Source organism: Saccostrea echinata, unplaced genomic scaffold (assembly GCF_033153115.1).
Source record: "Saccostrea echinata isolate AGI-Se365-2 ecotype Australia unplaced genomic scaffold, CSIRO_AGI_Sech_v1 ptg000009l, whole genome shotgun sequence".
Lineage (NCBI taxonomy): Eukaryota > Metazoa > Mollusca > Bivalvia > Ostreida > Ostreidae > Saccostrea > Saccostrea echinata.
Genome location: NW_026889758.1, coordinates 38,598,668 through 38,616,059, shown reverse-complemented (window position 1 = coordinate 38,616,059; position 17,392 = coordinate 38,598,668). Strand labels below are relative to the sequence as shown.

Genomic DNA, 17,392 nt, shown 5'->3' with positions numbered 1-17,392 from the left:
CATTCAAGATAGTGTTATCAAACTTCATATGCGGATACATACTGATGAGAGCTATTCAAATGCATCAACATTTTTTGACCTTAACCTTTCCTTTGACCTTGACCTCACTTTTCTTAAATTAGTGTCAAATTTCATATGCTGATACATACTGACAAGAGCTATTCAATTGCATCAATATTTTTTGACCTTGATCTTTCCTTTGATCTTGACCTCACTTTTCTTAAATTAGTGTTTAGCTCAGTTTTAAAGAAACCATTCATAATGTTTTTATCAAACTTCATATGCTAATACATACTGATATAACCTTTTCAACTGCATCAACAATTTTTGACCTTGACCTCACTTTTCTTAAGTTAGTGTCAAACTTCATATGCTGATACATACTGATGTAAGCTATTCAACTGCATCAATATTTTTTCACCTTGACCTTTCCTTTGACCTTGACCTCACTTTTCTCAATTTGTGTTAACATGTTGCATTACTAATATACCCTCGGTGGGGCATTCATGTCCTATGGACATATTTCTAGCTTTTATAAAGAGCAGAAACGAAGTTTAAAAGTTAGCAATGGACATGTCTCTATATACATGTATTAACTAATATCAGTTTTGAAATTGGTGCCTAAGAAAAATTTACCTGGCGACAAAAATTTGCATTGGTGTCTAAATTTTTTTGATTAGGAGCCAGTTGGAGCCTAAACTTTAGAAGTCACATAGAGGCCTGTTAATAGGGCACCTCCATTATGTTCTTTGAAAATGAGCATCCCTTGACAGTTTTAGAATTCTGCTTCACTCTTGTGTATTTAAGATACAAAAATAAAGTTGCAACCATCACTTTATCACTGCTTGTGTGTTGTAAAATACATAGAGGATATTCAATGTTTTGTAGTTGGATTTGAATTTATTTTACATGTGGGACAGGATTTTTTTTACATTTTCAAGAGTGCGAAGCATGAGTGAAAATATCAAAAAATCCTGTATAACGAGTGAAATAAATTGCAACTAAAAAACATTGAATTTTCTGTTTATTACATTTTCTTTGATTTGTCCCTTTGCCTCTGTCTTTTCTTAATACAGTTTCATAGACTGTGAGGTCAAACGGTCAAAGTTGAGCAGTTGAGACATCACAACTTAGCAGTTGTGAGATTGAAAACATTGTAACATTATTTGGGAAGAAATTGGCAGTTTTAGTCTCTATCAAGATGGTTTAGTTACTATATCATAATTTTTTACTTACTTTATCCTTTCATACTGTGACAGATTATCATTTTGGTATCCTTTCACACTGTGAGAGAATATCACTTTTATTCAATATTTTACTGTTGAAAATGTAATGAATATATCCCCCCACCTAAATTCATTCAAGTACATGGTAAATATAAGAATTTTAAACAGTCTTATTGTGTAAACTTGTCTCTAATAACCTTTCTTTTATGAAAAAAAAATTTAACCTATTGTTTCTCAGGCACCACTGCATCAGGTAAAACATTGATATGGGTAATAACTCAATTTTTAAATTTTTCCAAGTTGAAGAGAAAATGGAGTTATGCCCCTTTTCATATATGCTAATAGAAAGACGTTTTCATTAGCATTTCTTTTTGAAAATGGTACTTTATGAATTTTGTATAAAATGTTTGGAATAACATTATTTAAAGTTCAGTACATAATATAATTAATATAAGAGTAGCAAAAGTTAAAATCAATAGATATCATCATTTTATTGACTCAACAAAAATGAGAACATCTGCTTTAAAAAAAAAACCTGTCTGCCACATTGAATTTTTAAATATTTTTGGCCTGAGAAACAAAAGATTAATTTCTTTGGCTTAAATTTCCAAGATACATTAAAAAAAAAGACACATTCAAAAACTGTCTTTTTTATTTATTTTTTTTTTCCAGATATTTAGAATTGTTGAATGCCAATCAGTTCATTGCACCTCTATAAAGACAGTGCTATACTGGATTCACTAGTCATGGTTTGTTTTCTGCATAATATCTTACATCAGCTGTAATGTGAGAACTTTGAAACTAATATTTTCATCTTGATCACAAGACAAAATTTAATATAACATAACTGACAAAAATCAAAGTCTGATACCAAATGGTTTCATTTGATATACCATCAGCTACACTGTACATATTTTAAAGGCAGCCTTTTTTTCCAGGCAGAAGATCATCTCTGCTGTTAATACCAGTACAAGCAACATGTCATTTCAGCCAAAAGTGTGCATTGTTGGAGAATGTCTTATTAGTGCCATATTTTCTCAATTCACTGTTGTAATATGGTAGCCCCAGTCATTCAATAATATGCATCAAATAATAAAAATCAGTATTGCTACTTTAGTACACCGCTAATACACAAGCTTAACATGAGGATCTTTCATCAATATAAAATTTAACAATTAATTATTGCATCAAAGAACATTTTTAAGCTTAGCAATGTTATTGTGATATTACTTGAGGAGTGCTATATTATAGTTTGGTTTGTTATTAAATTCTAAGTAAAGAATCTGTTGGTCTGTAATTTTTATGAAGATGCCTGCTGAATTATTTTGTTCTGCAAAGAAAAAAAAAAGCATATTCAAGAATGTATTAAGTAAATAATGTATACAATTAACATCCATACTGAAATGATGAAGAATTTTTGGTCTTTACATGAAAAATAATCAAATTAAGTTCACTTATCAGCCAAAATGTGATAATTTACTAAACAAATCTCAAATGATAGATTGCTGGTCTGTGTACCTTAACAAACTGTAGAGCATTAGTTGACTGTAATCCTAAACTACGTATCAGCACCACAGGAGAAAAGTCTGTTGAATATAGATAATGTAAACCATGTATCGTCGTGACGACAGGTAACACTGCCCTCTGGCGTTCAGTTTCATACTTAGTGAGATAATATAGACTGCCAACATCTGATCCTGATTGGACTGCCTCTGCCACCATCCTACACAAACAGCTGACATCACCAAATCCCAGATTCACACCCTGGCCGGCCAGTGGATGGAGTCTGTGTGCTGCATCACTGCAGGGAAATTTGACATCAGTGTCAACATTTTCTATTGCAGTTTTTCAAATTTTCAATTGCAAGTCCAGTTTAAGCCTTCTTTTTTATTATAAATTTATAGTTTTGATAAACAGACTTTACTTCACTTTGAAAACATATATATATATATGAGTCATGAAAAAAGCTTATTCCAAAATATTAATGTGTCTGAAGGACATACATGTATGCTTTGAACCGTATTTACATGTACATGTTTATCACAAACACTCATGTAGAAAGTGAGATCATCATCAGAAAAAAAGGTTTAGATTACAAGACATGTACTACATGTGGTCCTACATGTAAGATAGTAATACCCAATCGTAAATTTTGCCTCTAAATGTATGCTAGCTTCTTTGTACCTGTGTAGCTAAGAAGCCAAAAAAGTTACTCTATAATTTACATAAATTATGTATACATGTATCAGATTGAGCATAAAATGCACAGGTGAGCATATGACCATGGGCCTCTTATGTTAGTGGTTATTACTGATCATTTATACTGGTCTCAAGTTATAGATTGTAATGAAGTAAATTCTGGTTTAAAAGATTACAGAGTAGTCGAAAACTGTCAGTCCTGCCAGCAAGGCTGGTAAAAATTTGTCTAGACCAAGAACTTGCAAGAAAATGTTGGTCCAAATGACCCTTTGAAAAAATCAAGTGTGATGCAATTTTTTAAAAAAGATTTGGGATCTGGGTGTGCATGTAAAAGTCACAAATAAAACAGCAGAGATGGCTGCATGGTGACAATGGTCGATCAAACTTCTTAAAGCAGAGACATTAATTGTTATTTTTGTCTCTGATTAAAGACTCTCTATCCTAAGTGAGATTGAATGCTGTTAAAAACCAGCATTCTGAGAGTATTGCATTAGCAATACTAGTCCCCTACCAGCAAGTATAACCTGGTTCCCATTAAAAACTGAAAGCGGAACAAAATACAAACTTGATCTATAACTCCTCAAATCAGCTCAATATCTGCAATCATTTAGAAAAAAAATTGTGGAAAACCCTTAAAAATTAAAAATGCAGTTATTCCCTCAAAAATCATTGAAACATAACGAAAATGCAAACTTGATCTGTAACTCATCACAGTACACTCGCATACCAAAAATCAGCTCAATGTCTGCAAGAGTTAAGGAAAAAAGTGCAGAAAACCAAGTGGGACAGACTGACAGACAGATGCAGAGGAAACCTATAGTCCCCTCAGGTTTCACTGGTAGGGGACTCAGGGGTAGACAAATAGAAATTGTCAGTACTTGCCCTCAGACAGGCTACCATCGTAAAATTACTTGTCCTGCCAAAAAATATGCTTGTCTCACCTTTTTCTTAAATAACACAAAACTAAAACATTATCATTAACATTTATGACTAACCTTGACCCAAAATCACTAACTCTCCCATAGAGAAATTAAGGGGAAAATTTCTAATTCTAGGGAGACTTCCTAGCGTCTGCACTGTGCATTGATTATTAAACTTAAAATTTTTAAATACATGTACATGTCAATGTATATACATAAACATGTACTTATATGTTTCACTGTATTTTTTACATGAAAATAATACACTTCACACTTGTATCTACATTATTGTGTTATGAAAAAAACTCCCGAATGTCGATTAAGGGTTCAACTTCATGACTGTGTGTGTTCGCCAGTCAACACCTCCAATTTAGTAACAGCAACATGTGTTTGTATCGTGTATTCATGGCATGATTTTTACATTTTGACAAAAGAAAGGTCCAAAATCCTCTTCAACTTTTTTGACATGACATCGATACCTGCCGTGTTCTACTTTTCATGTATACATGTATATATTATCAAGACATGAATGGGCAATTCTAGAGAAGTTCCTACCGAGTGTTCGATGTAGTAGTCAACTGCATCGAAAACAGATACTCTGCTGTGATTCATTATATTTTAACAACGGTAAAACAAAACAACATTTGAGTATATGATTTTTGTTAACTGGAAAAACACTTGTCCGTGGGCCGAAACCAGTTATCAAATAACTTACCCGCCAAACAAAATTGGTTGTCCCGGGCGTCGGGCAATGCTATTTGTCTAGCCCTGGGACTAATGAGAAAGTGCATTTTGGTGCAGTTATTAGTCCCCTACCGGTGAAACCGGAGGGGACTATAGGTTTCCTCTGAGTCTGTCTGTCCCTCTGTGTGTCAGTCTGTCCCACTTGGTTTTCCGGACTTTTTTCTTTATGCTTTTGAGAATTGATTTGAAACTTGCTATGTAACTTTATAGTGATAAACTACAGATCAAATATGAATTTTATCATGTTTAACCAAAAGGTTCCAGAGTAAATCGGTTTTAAACATTCCTCTTTTTTATAATAGTTCAAGATCAGGTTCATGCTGTACTGTATTGTTACAAAACGAGGTTGTCAGGTTTAAAATTATTGATTTCAAACTTGCTAGGTAGCTTTATAGTGACAAACTATAGATCAAGTGTGAATTCTGTCACATTTGACCAACAGGTGCTAGAGTAAATCAGTTTTAAGCATTTCTCCTTTTTATAATCGGGTTCACAATCGGGTTCGTGCTGCACTAAAATGTTCCAATAACGGGGTTGTCGATTGTGACAGAAGATGGTAAAGTAATATTGTGCATTGCTTTCAGCAATTCCTACCAGCGAATACTTAATATACTTGGCGAAATAATACCAGATGCAATAAAGACTGGATATTTTTCCCCGATTTGAATTGTTTTTTATATCCCTATTAATTTATAAGTTAAAGGCAGAGATTTTTTAACGGGTGGTAAATGGGTTAGGGAAAACGAGTAATGTAAGCAATTGTCATGTTATTCATACATTATATGATTTTAGTCAAACACATCTTTGCAAGACAGATTTCATTCCATTTCATTCATAAACAAGTAATGCAAAATGTCCACATTTTTGGGGGGGGGGGGGGGGGGAGCAGTTATCATATACAGGGTCTTATAAAATGACATCCTAAAAAGAAAAGGGGATACAGGTAGGCGACATGTATTGCTTATGCAATACTCTCAGAATGCTTGTCTATTTTCATTTCTCTGTGTACAAAATAAGGTACATATATCTTTAATGACGAAACTTCGTCCAGTCTGACAGAATATTGGACTTTGTCAAACCAAATGTCTGACAGTGATTAAAAATTTCCACAACTCTGAAAGAAGAAGTTTCAGAAAAATGTTTTTCTGTATTAAAAATAAAAAATAAAAAAATAAGGCCGAAAGTTGGAATTTGAAATCATCATTTTTCGACCCCTATTAAATGCTCCCAGGGTGAAAACAAAAATTCAGAATCCTTAATATTGCACACCTATCATATTGCAAAAGATGGACTGGCTACTAGGTAAAATGAAGTTCTTGGATCTAGGTTTTTGTAAAATGAAAAACATGCATTTTTTGATCCCATTTGACCCTTAAGGTGAAAATGAAAATTCCGAAACCTTATTGCACATCTGCAGGACACCCCCAATCATCTTGCAAGGGATGAAATGGCAACTGCATAAAATGTAACAAGAGTTCTGGATAAAAGGTTTGTATAAAACGAAAAAAGTCATTATTTGACTCTAATGTGGCCCCCAGGGTGATAATGAAAATTCCCAAATCTTATTCCACATCTGCAGAATACCCCAAATCATTTTGCAAAAAGATGAGATGGCTACTGGGTAAAATGTATAGGGAATTCTGGAAACCAGGTTTCTGTAAAAAAAAAAAAAAAAAGAAAAGTTTTTTTGACCCCCGGGGTGAATGAAAATTCCAAAAACCTTACTGCATATCTACAGGACACTACCAATCTGTCAAAATATGAACTGGTTACTGCTCAAATTGTAAGCGGAATTACAGGAAGAAGGACAGACTAGGATAATGACAATATACCCAAACTTTCTTTAGAAAGTTCAGGTATAATGAGTTTATAGCAGGCTTTAATTCATCAAACTTGATCAGTTTAAGATACATAAATGGATCCTGGAAGTTTAGGAACCTGTATGGCAAGTTTAATGTACTGTAATGACATCACAGAATACAAAACATTCAGACATTCTGTGATGATTGTACGAAAATGGTTAATCAAATTGGAGGGTACAACTTACCCAATTAAGGCAACACGTGGCTTTACATAGTTTGAAGCATGGGTTAGAGATAAAGGAAATGAAGCACGACTTCCTGGATCCACACCAACCACTGTGGGAGGTAACTGGCGTATCACCTGATTATCTACAGGAAAAATGGGAAAAACCACATTCTACAAAATTTATCTAAATTTTGTTTACAGAATCCTTATTACTACTAAATGTAGCTTACCAATAAAAATACTGTTGAGAAATTCTTGGTATTTGTGTGAAATGGACATAACTGTTGAATCCTTATCTCTTTCATGCCACTAAAAAGAGAGAAAAAACTGTCTTTACTAAAGGCACAGAAATTTATTATGAATTTGAACTTTTCAGTCAATTCTATTTACAAGAACACAAATTTATAAAATTATAATCAGAATTAAATTACTGTACAAAAATAGAATGTAATGTACATGTATTTTTTTTCTAGTAAAAAAACTTACAAATGCATCATTAACAGCATCAACAAAACTGTCGTCTTCCAAGTCTTTCAGATATTTTGCCTTTGTTGGAGTTGTTGTCCAAATTAGACAGCTGTAGTTATTGGATAACTGAAATACACCAGCATAAAATTTATCAAATATTACATGTACTGTGAAATCACATATTTTCATGGGTCAAATTTTCAAGGTTTGAAGGAAAAATATTGGTTGGAGATTTGATTTCGTGGTTGGGGAAGTGCTGAATAGTTATGTATATGAAGTTTTACATTTCATGGTGGGTCTCTTCATACCTCGAAAACAATGAAAATTAAACCACCACGATTTCATAGTATGTGAGAAAGCTCACAAAAGTGTCTTTGGTTCCCTATGAGAGAAATGTTTAACTATCAAAATTTACTGTATTATTAATCAAATCAAAATAGCTCTTATGACTGGAGTTACTGTATATGGGGAAAATTGTTTTTTTTTTTTTATTTTTGCCACTTTTGTCTTCATTTTCTGAAGGCTAATTCAACCAATACAGAGTTAAAATGCTAAAATACACCTGTTGAAGAAATAAACATGCCAAGAAAATCTGAGTAATTTTTTGGGGGGGAGGGGGGGGGGTTCAGTCATCATCTATCAAAGAAGACATATGTATATTAAATAAATAGAAATTAGATATTATATAAAACATAGGTGTGTAATTTTTCTCAGCCTATTTTAGCATGACCCCAACATAGATGTCAGAATGTGAATTTTTAGAAACTGACATTCCAAGGCCACATGGGGCTGTTTGGAACCACTGACAGGTTAATAAAGTAATAAGATACAGATTAAAATATATGGTTAATTAACAGATACCATGCTTTTAGCAGGGGAACACGTGTAATAACATCCGAAACATATGATAAGAAAGTGATGGGGTAAATTTAATGTTTTACAATGCTTGGATCTGTACTCTCTGGTTTGTCTTTCCGAATTTTCTCATCCAGAGAGCTACAGTTCTGCAGCTAATTTAAAACACACAGAATCATTTGCAAATGTGATAGGGAAAATATAATATGGGGCATGTTTATCACATTTTTTGCTGTATACAGTATTTTTCAGTGAATAAACATTTCTGCTAGATATGTACAAAGAAGTGCTGCATGAATAAATGTGTAAACAGAATGTCTTTTGTGTAGATAGCTTTATAAATAACCTGAAAGTGTGCATTTCCAAATTCACATGGACAGTAACAGAAAACTCACAGGTAACATAGCTATTGGTCCTGTCGGGAGAAACCTCTGCCATGCAACATTGTTGTCTGATGTCTGCAAAAATAAAAAAATAATTGAATAGTACTTGATTACCAGAGGTAATCAGAGATTACAGAGCTCATCTCAATGAAAGTTATCTTTAAGTAAGTCAAAGTCCCAGATTAAACTAATAATCTAGTACATGTAGTGTAAATCTCTAGATGCAACATTTTTTGCAATTTTGGTCTGATAGGGCTTGCAGTTACTTGGGAATGGACTTGTTTTAACATTTAACTCATTATCCAGAAAATGCAAGTCAAATCTAGCATCTGAAGCAAGTTTGCGAATGTTCATCCCTTGATGCATCATCCATGCAAGTTTGGTCTAGGTGGGGCTTGAGATTACACTGGAATGCGTCTGCTCCAAAAACTTTAATCTGGTCACTAATCTGGAAAATGTAGGTCAAATCCGGCAACTGAAACAACTCTGCATCCCTTGATGCATCATCCATGCAAGTTTGGTTCAGATAGGCCTTACAGTTTCTTGGTAATGGACCAGCTCCAGAATCTTAAATCTGGTCACTCATCAGGAAAATATAGGTCATATCCTCCATCCAAAGCAACTCTGGTAGTGTGCATCAATAAATATATCTTCAATGCAAAGTTTGTTGGCATTGGGCTTATAGTTACTTTAGAATGAACCTGTATTTTTACTTGGTCACTCATCCAGAAAATGTAGGTAAAATCCTGCTTTCAAAGCAAGTCCAGTAGTGTGCATCCTTAGACATATCATCTAATAAGTCATCTTTGGTCAACATATGGCTAATAGTTACATGTACTTAAGAATGAACCTACTCCAGAAACTTTAACCTGGTCACTCTTCTGGAAAATGTAGGTCAGATTCAGCATCTGAAGCAAGTCCAGTAGTGTGCATCCTTAGATGTGTCATCCATGCAAGTTTGGTCAACAAAGGGTTAAAGTTATTTAGAATGAACCTGCTCCAAAAACTTTAACCTGGATACTCATCCGTAAAATGTATGTCAGATTCAGGATCAGAGGCACGTCTAGTACACATCTTTAGATGTATCATCCATGCAAGTTTGGTCAACATAGGGCTAGTAGTTATTTAGAATGTACCTGCTCCAAGAACTTTTACCTGGTCACTAATTTGGAAAATGGTCAGATCCAGCATTTCAAGCAAGCCTAGTAATGTGCTTCCTTAGATGTATCATCCATGCAAGTTTAATCAATATAGGGCTTACAATTACTTGGAAAGGATACCCACTCCAACAACTTTAAACTGCTCCAAAGACTTTGACCTACTCCAAAAACTTTAACCTAGTCATTTTTAAGCCGGAATTATAGCATCTAAATTCTGAAACCTTGAATGGTACAATGAAACATGATAGAAGAATCCTCCATGCATCTCTGATTAAGGAAGCTCTAAACAGTAAGAAATATGCTTTTTGGACTTTGAGAAAAATATATCATATAAAAGCAAACATATTCAGTGTATCTAGTTCATTTTCAACATAGGGTGCCTGCCTAATTTCCGTAGAATAAATGTTCAAAGACAGTGAACTATTTGTGAATTGAAATCACTGTTGTTTACTTGCATCAGGAAAATTGATGGAAATAATGTATTCAATTACTTAATCTTGGTCTAACATAACATTAAGAATACTTTAATTCATAAGAAATTGTGTCATTAACTGTAGATTCCCATTTATTCTATTTTTCTTCTAAGGGCAGATCACTCTAACTCAATAAAACTACCCTACAAACAGAACTCTTTCGTGTGCAGTGTTTAGAGCTTCCTTAATATAGGGCATAGAAGTACTTGAAAAGAAATCTGCTCCAAAAACTTTAACCTAGGACTCTGACACCAAGGGTATTACATAAGCTCCCCCAAACTTTGTTGGGGTGAGCTAAAAATCATTTTTTATTTCAATTCAAGAAAGAAAACATTCATATTAGGATCTTCACTTTCCTTCACATTTTCCTTACCCCTGAGACTTCTAAGATGGCTACCAAAGCCTGCTGTTTGTAGTCATGATGAAACACATGGAATTTCCCAGCTTTTCTGACTGCAGAGTTCATGCCATCTGCTCCTATCTGAAAAATGTGTCCAGGGAGAAAACTCTTCTGTAGTATTATCTTAATTAGATCATTTTAAATGGTTAGTAACAAACTGAAATGAAATTTTCTCATTATACATGTATTTCTGAGAAATAAAATTTTAAAAAGCCCTGGAAGGATTTATTTTCGTAATTCTCTCCCTCTCTGTGTATTTGTTTCAATGTTTTGTATAAAAAAAAAACAAGATGAGTTTGTGAAACACTGATGCCCCCATATGGCAGCTTATAGCGAAGGTTAAAGTTTCTCAAATGCAAGTCAAACTCCAGGTCAAGAGATAAAAAATGTTAGTATCCAAAGAAAGGTCTTGTCTCGAGGAATATACCTGTAAAATATGAAAGCCAAAGCACCAACTGTTGAAATGTTATGGCGAAAGTTAAAGTTTTTTAAAAGTAACTAAAATGTCAAGGTCAAGGTCAAATGGTGCCCAAGGAAAGGTCTTGTCACAAGTGATACACGTTTGAGAAATGTGAAAGCTCTAAAACCAAACATTCAAATGTTATGGCCAAGGTTAAAGTTTTTTAAAAGTTGGTCAAACTCCAAGATCAATGCAAAAATTGTTGGTACCCAAAGGAAGGTCTTGTCACAAGGAATATACATGTGAAGTATGAAAGCCCTAGCACCAACTGTTCAAAAGTTATGGCCAAGGTTAAAGTTTTTCAAAATTAAAGTAGGCAAACTCCAAGGTCAAAAGGTCAAAGTTATTGGTATTCAAAGGAAGGTCTTGTCACAAGGAATACACATGCGAAGTATGAAATCCCAAACACCATCTGTTCAAAAGTTATAGCCAAGGTTAAAGTTTTTTTCAAAAGTAGGTCAAACTCCAAGGCCAAGGTCAAAGGGTCAAAGTTATTGGTATCCAAAGGAAGTCTTGTCACAAGGAATACACAAGTGAAATATGAAAGCCATAGCTATAGCTCAAACCAGTCAGAAGTTATGGCAAGGTTAAAGTTTTTGCGGACAAACAGCAGACAGTCAGACAGACGGACAGGGCAAAAACTATATGCCCCCGAATCTTCGATTAAAAAAAAAATGAAAATGCTATAGATTAATTTTAAATAAATTAAATTCTAGTATCCTTTAAGGCCTGGATATTGAAGGAAAAACCAAGATTTTTAAATATATGTAATTGTATAAATAATGTCATCATTTCAGGTACTGGATGACTCAACAGTTGTTCAATTTCTTACATTACTAACCCAGATGCTATCACTCACCAGTAGCTTTGACTGAATGCTTTGTCCTTTGTCTGTTTCTATGGTAACCCAGGTGTTTTGATCCACGCTGTCATGGCCAGGTGTAGCTCCTGGTATAATGTATGATTTGGCAGATGTTTGATATTGAATCTCCACTCGGTCGGAGAGCGTTGACAGTCGCCGCCTTATAGCTTCCAAGATCACATCATTCTCCACAATGTAGGCAAGGTCATTCATCAACTCCTCATCATTAAAGGTGATCAGGGAATCGGAACAGGATTCCCACACCTGTATTGTGATAATTTATTTATTTATTCTTCCAGTCAAAGAAGAAGATTTTTTCCCTATATTTTCTATGTGAAATTAAGATAACATATCGTGGTCCCATCTTGGGGGTCAAGATTTGAACTACCGGTAACTTGATACAGTGCGGACTCGTTATTACGATGTTCATTTTGTCACGGTAAAATATCGTAATACCGAGGGCAACGTAATAAAAGTTCCCAATAAAATCCAGTAAAACATCGTTTTGAAAGCTTGTTGTTGTATTAGGAGGTGTATTTTTCTCCTTTTGTTTCCTTCTTCTGTTCAAATTCTTCATTAAAACGCTATATACATATAATTTATTAATAACTTATCTTGAATAGATATCTTCATGATGCTATTTCTTCTATTTCCTTCATTTTAAAAGAAATGTGGGCATTTTTTATAAAAACTTCGGCACTCTTCATTCATCTGCCACCATTTCCTTTTACTTTTACTTTCGTTTCTGTCTAGATAATGCGTTCGTAAAATTTTCAATGTCTTCATATCGTTACTACATAAATAACAAACAATACATCAATCGGCGGTTTTGGGTGTTAAATGAGCTTAGAGCTGCAGTGAACAACTGATGAAAGTGGGCAGTGTGATAGGCATATTCCTGGACAGGATTTGAGAACACACAAGCTAAATGTCAAAATAAATTTGAATTTTTAAATTACTGAACAGAGTTCAATTAGCAGTTCAGCAATTATCAATTTGTATTTCTGCTGACACCTGTGAAGTAGTCCAAGCCACTATCCAAGCTGTTAAAACGTTACTGGAGTTCAAATTTTGCCAAAATTATGTTTGATACCCAAGCTGTCAATTCCCTCTGTTTAACTGCAAACGAAATTACACATTACATATTTAACATACATGCATGCGATTAAATGTTACCCTTTATTTAATAAATTAATTTACTTATTAACCATAGTAAAAAAAAATGATAAAATAAACTTTACAGAGATAGATAAACTAGAGACTACATTTATAAATAAACAGTTTAATTGTTTAACAATGGCTTTGGCACGTCTCTAATTCTGCTGACCTCGCTAGAACAGTCAAGGTGTGTGCAGTCAAGCATCACTAATCACCTAACGGCCCTGCAAGTTAACACTCTGTCAGAGCACAGGTGTTTCAATGTTTATTTAGCGTCTCCTTAAGTGTCTACAGTCGATAAACACTGAATAAACACGGGGTGGAAAAAAAAATTTGGACAGAATTTTTACATCGTAATACCGAGTCCCGGCATTTTAGGACATCGTAATAAACAGTTCTATTTTGTATAGATTTGTTAAAAAATGGTTTTGTGCTTTGAATTTACAACGTAATAAGCGTTCTATCTTATAAAACCGTCACCGTAATAACGAGTCCGCACTGTACTTACACTACTTGAGGATGCTTCCCATATAATATGAATAATAATTCTTTTGCCATTCTTAAAAAGGAGACTTTTTAAGATTTTTCCTATATATTTCTATGTAAAACTTTGATTGCCTATTGTTGCTCAACCCTTCCCCCGTGGGTCTTGATTTGACCAATCTTGAATCTAATCTATCTAAGGATACTTCCATATGAATATGACTAACCATGGCTTTGCTTGAGAAGATTTTTATAGATTTCGATCCTTCATTGCCCCAATCTACCCCCAGGGGTCATGAATTGAACAAACTTGTTTCTACACTACCTGAGGTTACTCCGATATAAATATGACTATAATCATGGCTTTGCTGTTCTTGAAAAGAAGATTTTTAAAGATTTCTCCTATATATTTTCCTACGTGAAACTCTGATTGCCCATTGTGGCCCCACTCTACCCCCAGGGGTCATGATTTGAACAAACTTGAATTTACACTACCTGGGGATGCTTCCATATAAATATGACTATTCATGGTTTTGCTGTTCTTGAGAAGAAGATTTTTAAAAAATTTTCCTACATATTCCTATGTAAAACTTTGATCGCCCCACACTTTCCCCTTGGGTCAAAATTTGAACAAATTTGAATTTACACTATGTGAGGAAGCTTTCACATAGGTTTGATCTTTACTGGCCCAGTGGCTCTTGAGAAAAAAGATATTTAAATGACCCCACCATATTTTCAATCTTTTTAATTACTATCCCCTTGGAACAGGGTTTGGTCCTTCATTTGAACAAATTTGAATCCCCTTCACCCAAGAAGATACTCTGGTTGAAATTTGTCTAGTGGTTCTGAAGAAGAAGATGAAAATGTGAAAATTTTATGATAATGATGATGACAGACAATGGACAAATTATTATCAGAAAAGCTTACTTGTTAATATTTAGCATTCAGCTCAGGTGAGCTAAAAAATTGTATACAGCATAAGACATATAGACCTATTACCATTGCATTATTTCTCTTGGTTTTCAACCAACAGAGTTAAAATCTAACCTGCATCCTCTTGACAGATTGACATCTCATCTGTAAGATTTCATCCCATACTCCTGTACCTAAGTAATTACGATCATTATCATATAAGAATTATCAAATAAAGTCAAATTAGACTGAAATACAGGTTACTGCAATGTTTTGAACATACTCTGAAATAAGCTGACTGTTGCTGGACTAAGAGCACAGGTTCTGTTACTAAAGCGTTCACTCAGCTGGAAATTTTTCTTTTCAGGAGCTGACTCCAGAAGTATAATTCTTTTGTCCTGCAGGTAATCAGCATGTCCTAAAAAAGTAGATAGATTGTAAAAAAGCATTTGTGTTGGGCTTATAATTTTAGAATCTACAAAATTTGTTTGTTTGTTGTTTAGTATGGTACCTTATTTCAAACCCTTACATGGTGATAAATTTAGAGAAACATTTCCTCCATGTTTACAGTATATTTTGGGGAAAACATTTATTACAGAAACAAAGTACCAGTCACTGAGACACCAAGGCCAACACTCCCAGTCTACTACATTCTCAAATCCTAGATACATAGCACCAAGCAACAGGATAGAGAAAATGTATGAATGGACTGGTAATTGAAATCAAAACCCATGCCACTTGCACAGTAATTAAGCTCTAACTACAATACCTTGGTGAAAATAAAATTCGTACTTTACACATTGATCCAATTGGATTTTTTCCGCAGTTGCCTTGAAACCCACAATGCAACACAAATGCATCTCGCTGCGACACCTCGGCCCAACGACATCTCGGCCCATTGACACCTCGGCCCCGACGGGTCGGCCCAAGATTTGAGACACCTCGGCTCACATAAAAGACACCTCGGCACAAACAAAAATGTATTATTTTGAATATATTTATTCAATATATTCTGTAGTATATTATTGTGATAGGGACTATACAAGGATTATGCGATGGATTATATTGTTATATATCCATGAAGCGTGAAAGAAAATAAATGAATAATCTTCCGAGAGTAAATTGACGGTAATTAAAAAAGATTATCCATTACAAAGTGCCAATCGTTAAACAAACAAGAAGACACGGCGCATCCTTTAGAGTCATATGGGGTGGTGACAATGAGGAGTTAATTACGAGCAGGAATAAAGCTCCAGATAATAAGCACCGCCTTCAGATTTACCTGGTCTGTGTACCCCAGTCAATCAAGTGAACTTAAGTCCATCATTGGGTGCTTGATATTTTTGTTAGAAATACATATGTCAACAACTATAATACAGATTTCGTTTTAAATTGTTTTAATCATATTTTAAATTTATAATGTATAGGGATTAGTTTAATGGAATATAAAAAAAAAAATGAAAACCAGTTAGTTTTTTAAGTCCGTCAGAAAATTTTTAAGTGAAAATAAATGTTAGATTATATGCAATTTTTAACATATCAATCCTAACCAAAAAAAGAATTCTTAACATCATGAAATGAATAAAGTTGCATTGTAATAAGCAACAAAATGAATAAATAAATAGACCTCCTACCTCCCACTCAATAGATACTCGCTGACATCTATTGTTCGTTCAAAAATTCTGAAATTATCTGCTCCTATTTATCGTCTACATATCGTCATTATACACACATACATTTATATTACCATAGTGAATACAGATAATAATTCTGAAAATAAAAAAAATTCCATTGGCCGAGGTGACTTCAGTATGGGCCGAGGTGTCAATAATTTTGGGCCGACCTGTCAGGGCCGAGGTGTCAAACGTGATGGGCCGAGGTGTCGTTGGGCCGAGGTGTCTGTCTACCTTTCAGACAAAGTCAACTGGCAAACTGTTTATTGACATTCTCTTCTACGATAATTTATCTACAAAACCATATGTGGCATTTAGTTGGCTGTATTTTCTTTCATCTCTGTAAACAACATCAAAACTCTGCTCGCTGACTGAAAAATTTGTCTCACGCCATGAAGAGCTACTACATACTGTAGATATTACTCATCAATACTGCCCAAGCCACTACAAAATTTTCACTTGCAGAAAATATATATAAAAAAAAAAATCCTGTACGTCCCACTTGTGAAATAAATTCCATTTTCCAACTGAACAAAACAAAATGACCTAGGGTAAACTTAAGATACAGAATAGGAAGGATCTCTTTACCAATCATGGTCCTGGGGGCATAACATTTTGAAGGAAGATATCAGATATCAATATGAACATATATGCTTTGAACTAGGCCTATAGTCCTGTACCTACCTATTGCACATGCCATTGCAGTTCCAACCATCCCACCTCCAGATATAACGATGTCTGCCTTTTCACAGCCATTGCTAGCAGAGTGTAAGTTTCTTGATGCTAGTGTATACACAATTCTAGATGTTATATTACATAACCTGCAATGTTTAAGGATATTGCATGCCATCTTACAGTGCTGAGCTGTGCGTCTGTCAAAATTAGAATTACCCCCCTTACCTGGCCCGAACCTATATTATGTAAACTAATAATGTTAAAGTATCAATAATATTCATTTTACATTCAGATATCATTGAAAACATACTTT

General features: G+C 34.2%; 2 protein-coding genes across 2 annotated transcripts in view; one reads left to right on the top strand and one right to left on the bottom strand.

Moving 5' to 3' along the window:
• LOC133182346 (uncharacterized) overlaps positions 1-2,508 on the top strand; it is a 17,687-nt gene extending 15,179 nt beyond the window's left edge. Inside the window, exons 17-18 of the mRNA XM_061317157.1 lie at positions 1,899-1,975; positions 2,165-2,508. Coding sequence (XP_061173141.1) covers positions 1,899-1,944 — 46 coding nt within the window. The 3' untranslated portion in view covers positions 1,945-1,975; positions 2,165-2,508. The remainder of the gene's footprint in view (positions 1-1,898; positions 1,976-2,164) is intronic.
• Positions 1,861-17,269, bottom strand: LOC133182347 (ubiquinone biosynthesis monooxygenase COQ6, mitochondrial-like). The gene is made up of 11 exons (XM_061317158.1): positions 17,089-17,269; positions 15,015-15,149; positions 14,867-14,925; positions 12,176-12,442; positions 10,830-10,937; positions 8,836-8,898; positions 7,604-7,711; positions 7,348-7,426; positions 7,137-7,260; positions 2,745-3,027; positions 1,861-2,556 (listed from the first exon to the last, which is right to left on the bottom strand). Exons 1-11 carry the CDS (start codon positions 17,252-17,254, stop codon positions 2,527-2,529), a joined length of 1,422 nt encoding a protein of 473 aa, XP_061173142.1. The 5' UTR covers positions 17,255-17,269; the 3' UTR covers positions 1,861-2,526.
• Positions 17,270-17,392: the final 123 nt, after the last annotated feature.

Coding starts and splice junctions, on each gene's coding strand:
- LOC133182347 (XM_061317158.1), bottom strand. CDS start 17,254: ATGGCATGCAATATCCTTAAACATTGCAGGTTATGTAATATAACATCT. Junction 12,443..14,866: donor AATCTGTCAAGAGGATGCAG/GTTAGATTTTAA, acceptor ATCACAATACAG/GTGTGGGAATCCTGTTCCGA. Junction 10,938..12,175: donor GCATTCAGTCAAAGCTACTG/GTGAGTGATAGC, acceptor CACATTTTTCAG/ATAGGAGCAGATGGCATGAA.